This window comes from Lingula anatina, chromosome 1, assembly GCF_051362555.1.
Source record: "Lingula anatina isolate TDL-2025a chromosome 1, LinAna3.0, whole genome shotgun sequence".
Lineage (NCBI taxonomy): Eukaryota > Metazoa > Brachiopoda > Lingulata > Lingulida > Lingulidae > Lingula > Lingula anatina.
The window spans coordinates 32,006,688-32,020,174 of record NC_141767.1 but is presented as its reverse complement, the minus strand read 5'-3'; the positions used below and the strand labels follow the sequence as shown (position 1 = coordinate 32,020,174).

The 13,487-nt window shown below is 42.0% G+C and overlaps 1 protein-coding gene across 4 annotated transcripts in view; it reads right to left on the bottom strand.

The window, feature by feature from the left end:
* LOC106168875 (uncharacterized) overlaps nucleotides 1-13,487 on the bottom strand; it is a 74,182-nt gene that overhangs the window by 14,087 nt on the left and 46,608 nt on the right. For all 4 annotated transcript variants that reach the window (XM_013548084.2, XM_013548085.2, XM_013548086.2 and 1 more), the window contains 3 exons: nucleotides 9,282-9,390; nucleotides 4,381-6,376; nucleotides 1,208-1,391 (listed from right to left, as the gene is read on the bottom strand). In XM_013548084.2, coding sequence (XP_013403538.2) covers nucleotides 1,208-1,391; nucleotides 4,381-6,376; nucleotides 9,282-9,390 — 2,289 coding nt within the window. The remainder of the gene's footprint in view (nucleotides 1-1,207; nucleotides 1,392-4,380; nucleotides 6,377-9,281; nucleotides 9,391-13,487) is intronic.

The window sequence follows — 13,487 nt, the reverse complement described above, 5'->3', positions numbered from 1 at the left end:
AACTATAGTAAGTGAATCTGACACATGGGGAAGTATGCAACTGTTCATCTCTCTTGGAAGATGCTGCCAAAACATCCCAAATGGGAAAACATAAAAAAAAAAAACCTGCATGCACATACAGGCTTAACCTGCCGATCTTGCTCTGGCTCCAATAACAATCCAGTCTACTCATGTTATGAGAAAAACACAGGAAGCTCAGCAGTGCTTTGCTAAGCTCATCAAGCCTGATCAAAACATGGGTCAAATTTGTAATGAGGCCTAGATCACCCTAAGACACCGCCACCTACTGGGTCTAGAGAGCTGAAGGAAGTAGGCTACTGAAGATAGGCCCAGCAGGAGCCCAGCTCTGGTTCTGACCTTGGAATACTGGAGAAAGATTTATCTATCTGGGCTGGAATGTGGGTTGAAAGCAAAAAATACATAAGTGTGTGTGTGTGTGTGTGTGTGTGTGTGTGCGTGTGTGCGTGTGTGTGCACGTGTGCTTAAATAGTGTGTGTATGTAAAGGGGTTGCTTTTTTAAACCCATGCTCAGTTTAAAATAAAAAATTGGAAAAAAATATGACTTCCACCGAATAACGTGCTGAACAATGACCTCCCCCCTTTCTCTTAATACTTCATAGGCGAGGATAGCAAAATGATGGGAAAAATGCCTCTTAACCACTGTGTTAATTAGTCCAATTATCATTACAAGGCAAACCTATTGTATCCAGGAATCCTCTCTGTGTAATTCTGTAAGGGGTTGTGTGTGTGTGTGTGCATGCGTGCCTGTCTATGTATGTGTGTGTGTGGTGAGTGATGAAAGCATTCAATACAGCTGTTGATAAATACCACACACTTCTTAGATCACCTAATGCTGGCAAATACCTCCATATTCCAGAGTAAAAAAAAAAACATTCTGCCACAAGGAGATAAATTTCGCATCTGCTTTCAATTGCTGCCCAGAGATTCTTATCACCCTCTTCCTATAAATCATTCACAAGCCTCCATCCAGGGTACTTTTGTTCCAAGTTGTAAATACAACCATAGAGAAAAACTATTGATTTTATAATACAGATGCCATCACGCAAAAGTGAAATAAATGATATAATCGTTCCAGCATGATACAGGTGGACTCTGAACCAGTTTCTAGTCTGCAAGATTACTGTGAACCAGAAGGAGTGATCAAGACATATATCCGGAACAGTCACAATAATGAACTGTAGGTTACCTGGGACAAAGACTTGCTGAAATGCTGTTCTACAGCTTCAGCAGCAGTCTGTGCAGACTCCCTGAGAATACGCTCTCGTTCTTGACGCTGCTCTCGTTCTTGGCGCTCACGTTCCTGCCGGTCACGCTCTGCTCTCTCCTTTTCTGCTCGATCTTTTTCTGCTTTTTCTCTTTCAAGCCTGTCCCTGAAACACACAGTTTAGGTTTCAATACAACGCAATCAATTTCAAGGTTAAAAGTAATGAGAAAATCCCAGGCATAGCTATCTAAATCAATAACAAGCCCAGAAATCTACAGGAAAAACTAATTGATGGAAAACATACATGCCAATGTCTTTAACAGATGATAGATTATGACATATATATTGAGGATAGAAGAGATAAATATATGCCTCATTTGCTGCCAATGAGATTGTACAGAAACCACACGCACAATCTGTTTACATTGCACAATCAGTTGCATTTAATGAAACAATATTTCTTCTGTTTTGACACAAATATAACCATATCAAAACCACCCATACTGACTTCACATCCTTACAACAGAGACAACTGAATATCAATCTCTACTTCAGCTGCCTCATTCAACTTCAAACACTCCCATGCCCTCCAAAATGGCCCATTAGAAAGATTAATGGTCCAATGTGTATGTGGGGGGAAACAACAGGCTACAGCCGTATTTATGCTCGGTATTTCAGGAAACAGTGACTGGAAAAGTGGTTTTCGTAACAGGCCTGATTAATGACCAAATTACAAATCTTCCCTGTGGAGTTTTTTTTTTTTAAATAAAATTGTATATATTATGGAATGTGTCCAGATGTTTGCGTTTAATACACACCAATAAATTACTCAGGGAAACAATAGCAAAACCACTCAAGTTTTATTTACTATACTATTCGTGGAAAAAGCCTACAGAGGCACACAGGCTGTGACTATTCATGGCTTGTTTTCAGTTTTCCTATAGCTGTTGGCACAGAAATGAGGCTTGCCAAAAGTAATCAAAGGTGTGTAGCAACGCCAGACCTTCCCTCAAACCAGGTGTTTCGATTATCATCTAACCCCAATCTCACCTTTCCATATATACTACAGAGAGATCCAGGTGTTTCCAAGTTCTTAAAATATACACCATAGGAATGCAGTTTTGCCATGACTTTGAGACAGGAATGATCCCCACGTGTTAATTAAGTTAAATTAAATCAGCAGGAAAAAAACGGAGCTGAATTAACTAACACTCATCGCCCCATGGTGACATGTGTTACTGCAATAAGCAGAATGACCAACCAATTACAATGCAGGTCAATGAATTCAGTGGGTGTGGTTTCAGGTAGGAGACAATATATTACCTCTTGGGAAGTCAAGTCACCTGCGTTGATTGAACTTTATTTTTTCTCCAAAAAATGTGCCGTATGCTTGAGTCAAGAGCAGACAGGATGGTGAAGTAGCGGGATGTATGCCATTTGCACTTCCAAATTTTCAATAAATGGAGGTCTGCCATGGAAACTTCCCAAAATCAACACTCCACAGTAACCACAGCGGTATTTCACAAACCCATTTACTGCCCTGAATCCTATTTCTGCCCAGTAAATAGGTGTGATGGGATTAATATGCGGTGTATTTCTGAGGTTACAGAGCGGCTTAATGCCTCTATGGTCTGGCTGTGGTATACAGGTGTTGCATGTTAAAACTTGGAGCCTGGGATTAGCTGGTAGTTCATGCATGAGTACACCCTGACAGCCACCAGCTTGATATATGGCCAGATAGTATGGTGAACAAAGACGGCACTGTCATGTGGTGGGAACCCCAAAGTAGGTCACAGACAAGTAAGATGAGAAAGAAAGAGGGAGAAAAAGAGGTTGCAGGCTGAACTTTCTCCATAGATATGATTTCCACATGCATGCATGCATGAGCTCAGACGTGGGCCGGCTGCCAACCACCAACAACTAGCAGCTGACTTAGGTGCTGCTGACAGCTCTGGCATTCAAACTCAAAATATCGCCCTTGCATTTCTCCTTTTTTTACCATACTTCTTTTCATTCCACAGTTGTTTTTTGAACATGCAAAACCCAAACAGCTGAAGGAAAGTCCACCCAGCCCTAACATGTGGTTAATAATAAATTTCTCTCAACGCATCACGACAGAGGCATTTTATCAGGAGGCCGTAAAGATTGCACAACTGATGAGAACGGCACACTTATCATTACCATGTTAGACGAGGCAATAAAGTATTTCTTGCATTAAATGAGACCTGGGAGTCTGTAATAGTTGAAAAAAGTCAAATGAGGGACAGTTTGCACACCTGGCTGGCTACTTTCCTAAGGTGTCTTAACCAGTGTAATGACATTTCTATCTGGCAGTTTTGTATGGGTCCATGCTGTCACACATACACAGGTGGGGACCAGCTTTCTTTCAGCTGTATAACCTCTAGCATTGATGGCTTGTCAGACAATTGAACTACAACAACTAAAGACCTGTCACTGGGAGCATGTAACCAGACACTTCTAGGTCTCTTAAAGCACACAGGAGCCTAATAACAGAGGACAATGAATGTTGTAGGCTGTGTAAAGCACCTCGCTTCTACCTTGTCATCATTTTTATATACGGGGAACCTGAAGGCAGGGAGGAAGGGTAACTGTACCCTACAGAATACATAATATTCCATTTCATTTAAATTCACTTCATAATCACAGCCCATTCCCCTTAACATATCCTGTCCTAGTTGTTGACTTGACAATATTACCATCATACCAGTCATCTTGCTAGTCATAACAGATAAGCCCTATCTTCATTTGCATGACATGCTGGAATTATTTAAGCTTTCCCATACATTTCCATTATCATTAACCAGTCTACTCAAAATAGCAAAATTTTGTTTTCAAATTGCCGTGGACCAAGTTATTCACACTAGTGCCATAAATCAATATCCTCAATTTCACCTCCATACAATATTTCCTTTAATAGTATTAAATTTCCTACTCAGCAAATATCATATCATGACCTCATTAATCATCAATTCAAATATACCTTTAACATAAAAGTGAAGTAACAAGCTCAAGTATATGGTAATTCCAGGGCGGTGAAGCAAAATGCCAATTGCCATGATAAATATCTTTTTGTACCCTTCAAACACACATAAAACACTTTTATAGAGCTCTAAAGCGTATGTTAATTGACCTACCTTTCTTTGCGTTCCCTCTCAATCTTCTCCCGCTCTAGGCGCTCCCGTTCCTGCCTCTCCCTCTCCACCAGCAGGTCCCTCTCCCTGGTGAAGGTGTCTCTCAACAGTTCATCCTGGTATTGTATAAGCATCCAGGGGGGTGGCACGGGGACACTGGGGAACTTCTGCTGCCACAGCCCTTCCAACCTGGCCGTGGACACACCATGGAGGCTCTGGCTGTACAGGGAGAGCAGCTGCTGTTGCTGCTGTTGTAACAGTGAGGCAGGGTAGTTGAGTAAGTGAGGGTGGGCCGCCAAGCGGGTCAGGGTATCGACAGGGGCGTGATGGGCCAACATGCTGAGGGAGCTCGGCAGAGCACTGGCTCCGATCAGAGACGAGGACAGGCCCATGGTTGTGGCTGGGTACATGGAAGGAGGTAGGAGACCTGCCGACCTGTGAATGCCTTGCTGGAGAGCAGGGTGGGAAGAGGGGTGGTGACCTGGAATTGGTGTGTGAACTGTGGGGTACGGGGAAGCAGAATGGGGTGTGGGTGTGTGATGCCTTGATATACCATAGCTGGCTAACTGTTGGCGTGTTTCAATGTCTCTTTTGATCAACTCTGGATCTCTATACACAGTAACTGGTTCATTTTTATCTAAAACTAATGGGCTTGTAGGAGGGTTATCCCTGGCCCTTCGCATTTCTTCGATGCGGCCATGTGGACCTTTATCATCTCCAGACCTAGTACTAGTATCACTTGTTCTGGAACTTGATCGTTCCTGGGACCTTCTCACACTCAAGTCCTCAGGTTTATTACTGTCCCTTCCAGGATCCAAGGTGGGGTACCTGGGTATCCTTTCTTCCACCTTAACACCTCCACTACTCCCAACAGGACGAAGCTCCGAACTTTTAGGTTCAGTCCGCGGGGAGAGAACTGTTGTAAAATGATCTCCAGCCTCTCCGCCATTAGTGTCACTACCACTACTTTCCTTCTTTTCCGTCTTTGACATTTTGGCAATCTGGTCTGTTATGGAGTGATTTAAATTGATATCCTGTGGTGAAGGAGCTGCTGCCACAGTGGAGGCTGGGGCTGGGGCTGACGCTGTTGGTGACTGTATGGAACTTGGGGCAGAGCTCGTGGTAGTAGGTGCAGCTGCACTCTTGTCACGCTGCTCCCCAGCCGCCAGTAAATGCATCTTTTTATAATGCATGCTGTCGCTATTCTCTTCCTCCTCTTTACCGGAGGGAGGAGTAGCAGTCGAAGGAACTTCTTCCTCTGCAGAAGCCGCTGTGCTTACTTCCTCTTCAGTGTCCCCCTGACTTTCATTGTTTGTCTTGGAGTGATCTTCTGTAGCAACTGTACTTTCCTGTGGTAGTTGAGGTAAGGGCTGAGAAGCTGAATCTAGTTCCTTTCCTTCGGCAGACTTTGTCTGTCTGCCCCCTGAGCGTGGCTTAGTAGCTTGCCTACTTTTTCGCTGCCTGGTTTTCTGCTCTGGGTTTGGCTGCTGTTGTTCTTGCTGAAAAGTGGGTTCACTGCTGTTGGTCCCCTCCTTGGGTTTAGCAGCTCTTTGTTTAGGAGCAGAGTCCCGAGTTTTGCTCTTATTTTCCTTCCTCTCCTTGGTTTCTTTCACAGATGGTTGCAGCTGAAGTTCTGTTTGTTTAGCTTGTTTCTTGTTCTTTGCCTTCTCTGGTTTCTCTTTCTTGGGTTTGAAGTCTTCAGCTGTGAGATGGCTCACAGCTACAAATGGAACTGGGGTACCCTTTCTTGGTGAGGCAGAAACCACTTTCTCATCAATCGAAGTTTTCTTTTCTGCTTTTTTCACTTCCTGAGACTTGTTGCGTTTACTTGTAGTAGAAATAGTAGGTGAAGGCCTGTTTTCTATAGATGAAGAGGTTTGAATTTCAGTAGTAGCTTCATCAGTAACTTCTGGTTCTTGAGGATCAGGTTTGCGTTTACGCTGTTCCCTCTGTAACTTGGGCCTGGTAGTACTGCTGGGCTTCTCCAACACCTCACGTTCTGCAAATAGACAACACATGCATCAGATTCTACATAATGGTGTACCCAAGACCATTTAATAAATACCATCTCAACTAGTACCTGTGAAGCTGATCCAGACAGCTTTTATGGCAGCTGCTGAAGTAATAAAACACACATTCTAGAGACCTTTTTCACCCTCATGAAACTGCAGCTTTTACATGCTATTTTTGACCTTCTGGGTCGGCAAATGATGCTGCATAAAGAGCCGCATCTCTCATCAACATGCACATAAAACTGTTGTAGATCACACTAGTCAAGCCACATAATATGATCAAAATCAGGCCGCGGGGCACGAATCCTGATGATGCTGTTTTTTAAATGTCAGACCTTCTGATGAAACAGCTTTCTAGTGTATTTATGAAACTGCAGAGCTGTTATCGTAAAATTACAGCCTATCCTGTATCCCGTTTCACAAGTAATGGACTCACAGGACATTCTGTCTCTGTCAGAAAACCACAGTGATGAAGCATTGCATGCAGCAGTCCCTGGAGACCTGGCCATGCTCACTTCCTTCCTTTCATTTATCTCACTACTTATCACAGATAAGTTCCCTTTAATCTGCTCTTTTGAATCAAGTTGTACTCCCTTTACGCAGAAATACTTGGAAGGAAAAAAAGCAGGTCCATCATTTTGTGTTTGACTAGCTGGTTACGAGCCATGACTACAGCCATTAACACATACTACCTTCTCCTTACAAAGCAATTATAAATTCCACAGGACAGACTAATGTGAACACCACCTGCTGCTGATTACAATCATGTACACCCAAACTGATAACTCCAGAGGGGTCAATACATACAGACATGCATCCACGGCCTTGGCTACTCCATAATCTGTTACATATCACAACACTCTGAGAAGGAATGGACCTCAAGTGGCAGCTGCTGATGCTGACATTTTATGCACAATGAATTTTGACAAGTCCAAAAAGGTTACCCTGCACAGTTGTGAAGTGGTTTAAATGCCTAGCTGTTCCTTCTATAAACACCAAAATGGGAATACTTTTTTTTTTAGCAACAACATGGCACACACATATACAACTCACTAGGGGCAAAAAGTAGCAGTCACTGGGGATTCACGTGTTTAATGGCAAGAAGTGAACTTCTTACACCCATGTAAAGACCTATCTAACCTAACGGACTGAAATCCTGACAAATTCCATATCGGGACAGGGTGCAAATAGGTCTCTGCAATTTCAATGTTTATTTACAATTCCTTGAATTTGGAAGCATTTAATTTCCTTCTGCTGATGATTTTAATGAACCTTCATACCTCTGGTGCCTAGCCCATGCCCCAACTGTTACCTGCACGTACCCTTACTGTCACAGCTGGTGTATTGTTAATTTTTCTACTACTGAGTCATTAGGTAGGTGGGAAGGCAAATTAGGTCAGGAAAACATGTCTCATCAACCTTACAGAATGTTGATGTTTGGAAATCAATGGGGTTAAGAGAAATCAAATCAATATGTCTCAGTTTCTTTGTTATTTTTCAATTTATCAATTATTCAACCGTGAGCTGATTTTATTTTCTACCACCCCGCACCCAAAAACATTTCTCAAATGGAGTAAAAGGTTTGATATGGATCTTATTTTTCTAGCACAAATAGCTGGAAGCAGAGCTATACTGTGTTTCTTATGTTAATCAAGCCGGCTAAGCCACCGGAACAAAGGGGCTGCCTATGTCCCATCCATCTCAAGGTTTTTGCTGCATTGGGCCACATGACCCTTGGCTCTGTGGGCGATTAAACAGCACTACAATAGCAAACTGGTTCCATGCGCTGCTGTTTACAGAAATGGCAAAACCTAGGTCACTCCTACTATGAATAAACAAGCCTACAGAATTTGAATGAACAATAGTGAAAAGCCTGCTTTGTGTGTTGCACAGAGGTAATGTCGAGAGGTTACCTAACACCAGGCTTAAGAGCGACAATCGCATGTTGGGACAGATTTAGTTTCAAAATACTAGACTGCAGCAAGTGAAATATGCCCCCTACCACACAGCAAATTACCATAATAATAGACCTAGCTGTGGATAGGGAGATGGAGAGATATTATCACCCTGGCCTTCTGCTGACCATGGGTTTATCCTGACATATAATGACTGCCATTTGCTCACCCGAAATAACATGAATAATACATTGGGTAAGTGGGAGAAAAGTACATAAGGGATTAAATCCAGTCTACAATCAATACGGCAGCTAGCGCTGACAATTGCGTGATGCGCCACTGCAAAGGTCATGGGGACAGTTACGCGTTGTGCATAATGTGATGAACCAGTACCAGTATCTAACATTATCCGCAGATAATGACAGCCTTTAAGCCCTTATACACATGTGACTCCCTTAATGGCAATGGGTCATTAACACATAGTATGCGAAGTCTTATCTTGCCGGCAGGTCTAATACATCATAACAATGGCATATTCGCATGTCTGATATTAAAACTGATACAGGAATCCAAAGTAGAAGCAGCTCCATGCAACTGAGCTGCAGATAAAAGAATCCTGCACTTCCTAGCCGTAAAGGTCACCCCATTGAAGTGATGGTGATAAAGTAGTAATTTCCTTCTGAACAAGACAGCACAAGTTCACCTGCAGCTGCTCTTCATTAATACTTAAAGCTTCTATAAATCATCAGTTTCTTGCATAACCCCCTTGCTTTATTTAGACTTACAGGCAATATCACCTGCGGACATTATCTAGGCCACCATCTTGCCACATCAGCCTGCATGTCTGCCGGCTGGTCAAATGTGGCTACACAAACCAGCCGCTGACCTATATTTGACCATCATTAACATCTATGCAGGCAGCCCCCACCCTGGACATTGACCAGTGTGGAAATACACACATTAAGTAATATATATAATGTACAAAATATCTCCTTACCTTTCTCCTCTGTCTCTGGTTGGGGTGCCTCAGCCGGCGTTCTCTGCCTGCTCTTTCTGCGACTATTTTTGTAGTTAGGACTCAAGCTGCGTGTTCTGGAGTGGGCAACCTAGGAGAAAAAAAAAGATCAGATAATATCCATTACATTCTGGCCACCACAACCTGATAGCCTCGGTCACGCTACTAGTTGCCAGAGGTACCTATACCATCATGCTACAAGGTAAAGGTGGTTATCTTTACAGCTGGGGTTCAATGAGTTTTACATAATCAAGCTCCAGTGCTCACAATAGGGTCTCTTTAAGTGTGTCATGGCCATTATTATCAGCCATCTTGGTCAGCGATGCAGATCTGTCACACAATCAAGGGCGGTTGCACAAACATAAAAGTCCACACGAGGCATCCGCGAACAATGTGACTGGGCTGTAGTAAACATCCTAAAGCCTATGTTTGACAACCTTGTTGATGAATCAATAGTTTAACATCATATGTCTCACTGACAGGCCAGCAAATCGATAGCGCAGACTTAAATTTCATGCCTAGGGTAATCAGCAGTCGGATCTCATTTGAATTATCACCATACTAACTGGGAGCATGAGCAGCAGAGCATGGGTTGAATTGTGCATCAAGAATAACATGACCTATATTCAGTTCGTAAGCATAAATACGTGATGGGGTGGGTCCCAGTGTTGGTGTTTTACTTCTCGATTGGAGATATAAAAAAAGTGCCTCTTACAGTACAGAATATCTCCCAGGTCACTTGTACTTTGCATGACTCAGCCCATTATCCATCTTGTCTGGGTCTCCCGTCTTTTTCCGCCTAATATTAACCCTACACAAGGTAGAGAAAACTCTCCCAGCAACCAGGGATTTTACTTATCTGGTATCAAGATTACCTTCCTCAATTCAAATCACAGTTATCTCAACAATGTCAATCACACTTTTTTAGTCATCAGAAAACTTCCTCATAGTACACTAGATTTTATACAGCACTTCTCTGAAAAAAAAACCTGCATGTTAAGCTGAAGCATTAACAAAGGGCATTCATATTTCTCTCCCAGCAAGGCAGACAGACATGCCACTTCAGTTCCAACACACTGCCTCTGAAGGTTCAACATCTGACCTAGACTGCTAACATGGTGGGGGTAGGGGAACAAAGACCACCATTCTGCCACCTCTTAAATCAACCTACCTCTCACTTAAATTAAATCCAAATCCAATTCAATTTGCTTCAGGTTCACTCCGATCCCCCACTACAGTAGTCCAACGTAATAACTCCTCAAGGTCAGTTCTCCACATGTATTTACAAGTCTTTTCTCTCCTTCTCCTCACTACAACACTTCCACCATTACCGTGGCCTACTTTCAGCTAGTCCCCGCTCCCTTTTCCACTACTTTCTTATCAGCTGATCTGGTAGTGAATAGCTGAATAACCACCGCAGATTACTTCCATTTGCACTGGGTTTACAAATGGGCCCATAAAAACATTAATGGTGAATAGCCCACATCCTGCTAGCATACAATCAATATTCTGACCTTGTGGCCTGTACTCTGAATGAGACTGGGTTGTGCCCGTGAGTAAGTAGACCCAGGAGGCACACACTCAATAACAATCCACCACACAATGGAAGCCTAGACCTTTGAAAGCAGACACATAACAAGCTCCAAGGAGCATTACCCACAATCAAGACTTAAGTGGCAGGCAAAGGGAAAAGTGGGTCACCTCATGACATCACCCTTAAGCCTTCAACCAATCAAAACAAGTGGGGTGTGAAAACAAAATTAAACCAGTCATACACAATCAGGGGCCATGGACCTTTGTGCCATTTATATTCTGGATAATCATTTTCCAAGCTGTCTGTTTCCCAAGGTGAAGGTCGCAACGATTGCTGGAATGACATTAATTACTCATACACCACCAACCAAATGGGAGCAATGTGTTGCAATGAATAATGTATTAACACACACTCAAATGTTCTCTATTAACAGAGTGACACATCAAAGCAGCACGCACACAAATCTATATTTTATCAGCCTTATCAGCAGTTTTCTGCAGCATTTCCAAAGAGGAATGCCAGGTCAAGTGATTATTCAATGGAAAGTGACAATTTAATCAGTTAAGCCCAAAGCAAACACTGAAGCTGTAGCTACACAGTAAGTCAGCCCATAGACTCAAGCTAATATAATGGCCTTCTTTTTCTCTGGTGCCACTTAAAATGTGGTTTGTGTGTATGAGCACCAAGGTGATCCTAATCCCCAACACGCCAGTGGCTTTTTCCCTACGCTCCACTCTAACTCATAACAAAGGTGTGATAAATAATACAGCAACCAGAGAAAAGGTCACCCTTTTTTTACCTGTCTCGCATATTAATTCCCTGCTACTATGGTACACATCCTGCAAGTCACCTGATACTGTTTGCTTTGGAGTTCTAACTCAAATACTGATAGGGTTGTATGCGATTAGCACGCTCCTATGGAAAGCTGACGTCAATGGAATTCCACATGCCTCAGCTGCAACACCTCGCTTTATGCTGATCAGCTTTGATGATCTGTATCATGGCAGTGTACCGACTAAGCCATCCGCTTATTTGTTGTTTGTTTTTTCTATAGTCTGTCAACTTCCTAAAATAGCGCAGCACAAATCTCATGTGATACAAGCACACACCTACTAGACAAACAGAACAGCCAGTCCTTTAAATTAGACATTGAGACTTTCCACAAATATTCCCTGACCACAAAATACGTGGGTGTATACAGTTGCAACAGTGTGTGATGTACCCGTGGCCAGCCTATTCATTCTGCTAGGCAATAATAAAAGCCATGTCCAGCTCTAGGCATCCATTAGCCTACCGCAACAGGCCATCTAGCCTGTGTGTTATATAATATATGAAGTCCCATCAAAAGCATTGATCCTAGCCCCCAGACTCTGATATTATCTATGCAAGCCAGCCCTTGTCCCCTACAAATTTATCACGCTCATTAATGGTGGCCTGAAAACAAGATCAATCAGATAAGTAGTGTCACCTAAGCCTTACTTATATATACTGCTTGCACACATACTTCTAGTGCATGCATGCTCTTGCCATTTACAAACCCCTTGCTATTCATAACAACTTTTTAGTAAGTTTTTTTTTTCTCATTCTCTTTACCATCTGTTTTTTGTGTACTGATAAGATATCACTTCATATCAGTGGTTATTCTGCCAGTTGTAATACTGATGCCTCCAGTGTATTCTCTCCAAGCCTTATCCATGACCAAGTGCTATTTATAAACTTTCTCTTATTATTTTTTCTCTCTAGTGACTTGTTTTGTTACAACTAATGGGGCATCTCATCTGTTCACAGACAAGTCCCTTGAGGATGTTACATTTAACATTTTCGACTGCTCAGAGTTTTTCCGCTATTTCTAATCAACTGATTTTATCCTGCTTTACTTTTTTTTTTCTACATATAATCTCGTGTCATTAGCTTGCAAGTCTTTATTTCATGTTTTCACAGCCAGTTCAATACCAGGTTATTAATGCCTGGGTTCAATGCTGAAAGGGAAAATCAATATGTCAGGAAATCCTGAGACGCATAACAGCCAGCTTATTAAAATATGCAATAGAATTATAAACTCTATACGTATGTGTTTTTTATCGTGACAGTGAACACCTCCTGAGATGAAATTATTTTAATTAATGTTCACAACACCATGTACCTGTCAAACTACTTTTTTTTTTCTTTAAACAAGCCATAAAGACATGTAGCAAACAAATTTTCTTTTCAACCAACTGAACAAAATGACCTTATTATGGCCTAAAATTAAAACAGTTTCAGCAATTGATTTCATAGGGCAACGTGTCATCGAACCAAATAAAAATTCTAAGACTCATTATATTTCTGTAAACACAAAAAAATAAAACAAAGTTCATATCACTTGATATGGGCACAATACAGAACAGACAATTACATCCCAATTTAAACCGCAACTATGTAACTTTTTGGCATCACACTGCAATTTCCATCTGATAAAATATGAATGAACAAAATAATGTAGTGATGAAATTGTTAAGGGGAATCGCAAACAACCCCCTCACCCCCCCAAATTTTTTGTTGTTGTAATTCCTTCTTGAAAATGAAAGGAATCTGAGGATTTATTAAAAAAGTTTAAGTGTTTACTACCTTACAAACACATACATATCCCACAGGCTGTGACAATACCTCCCCCC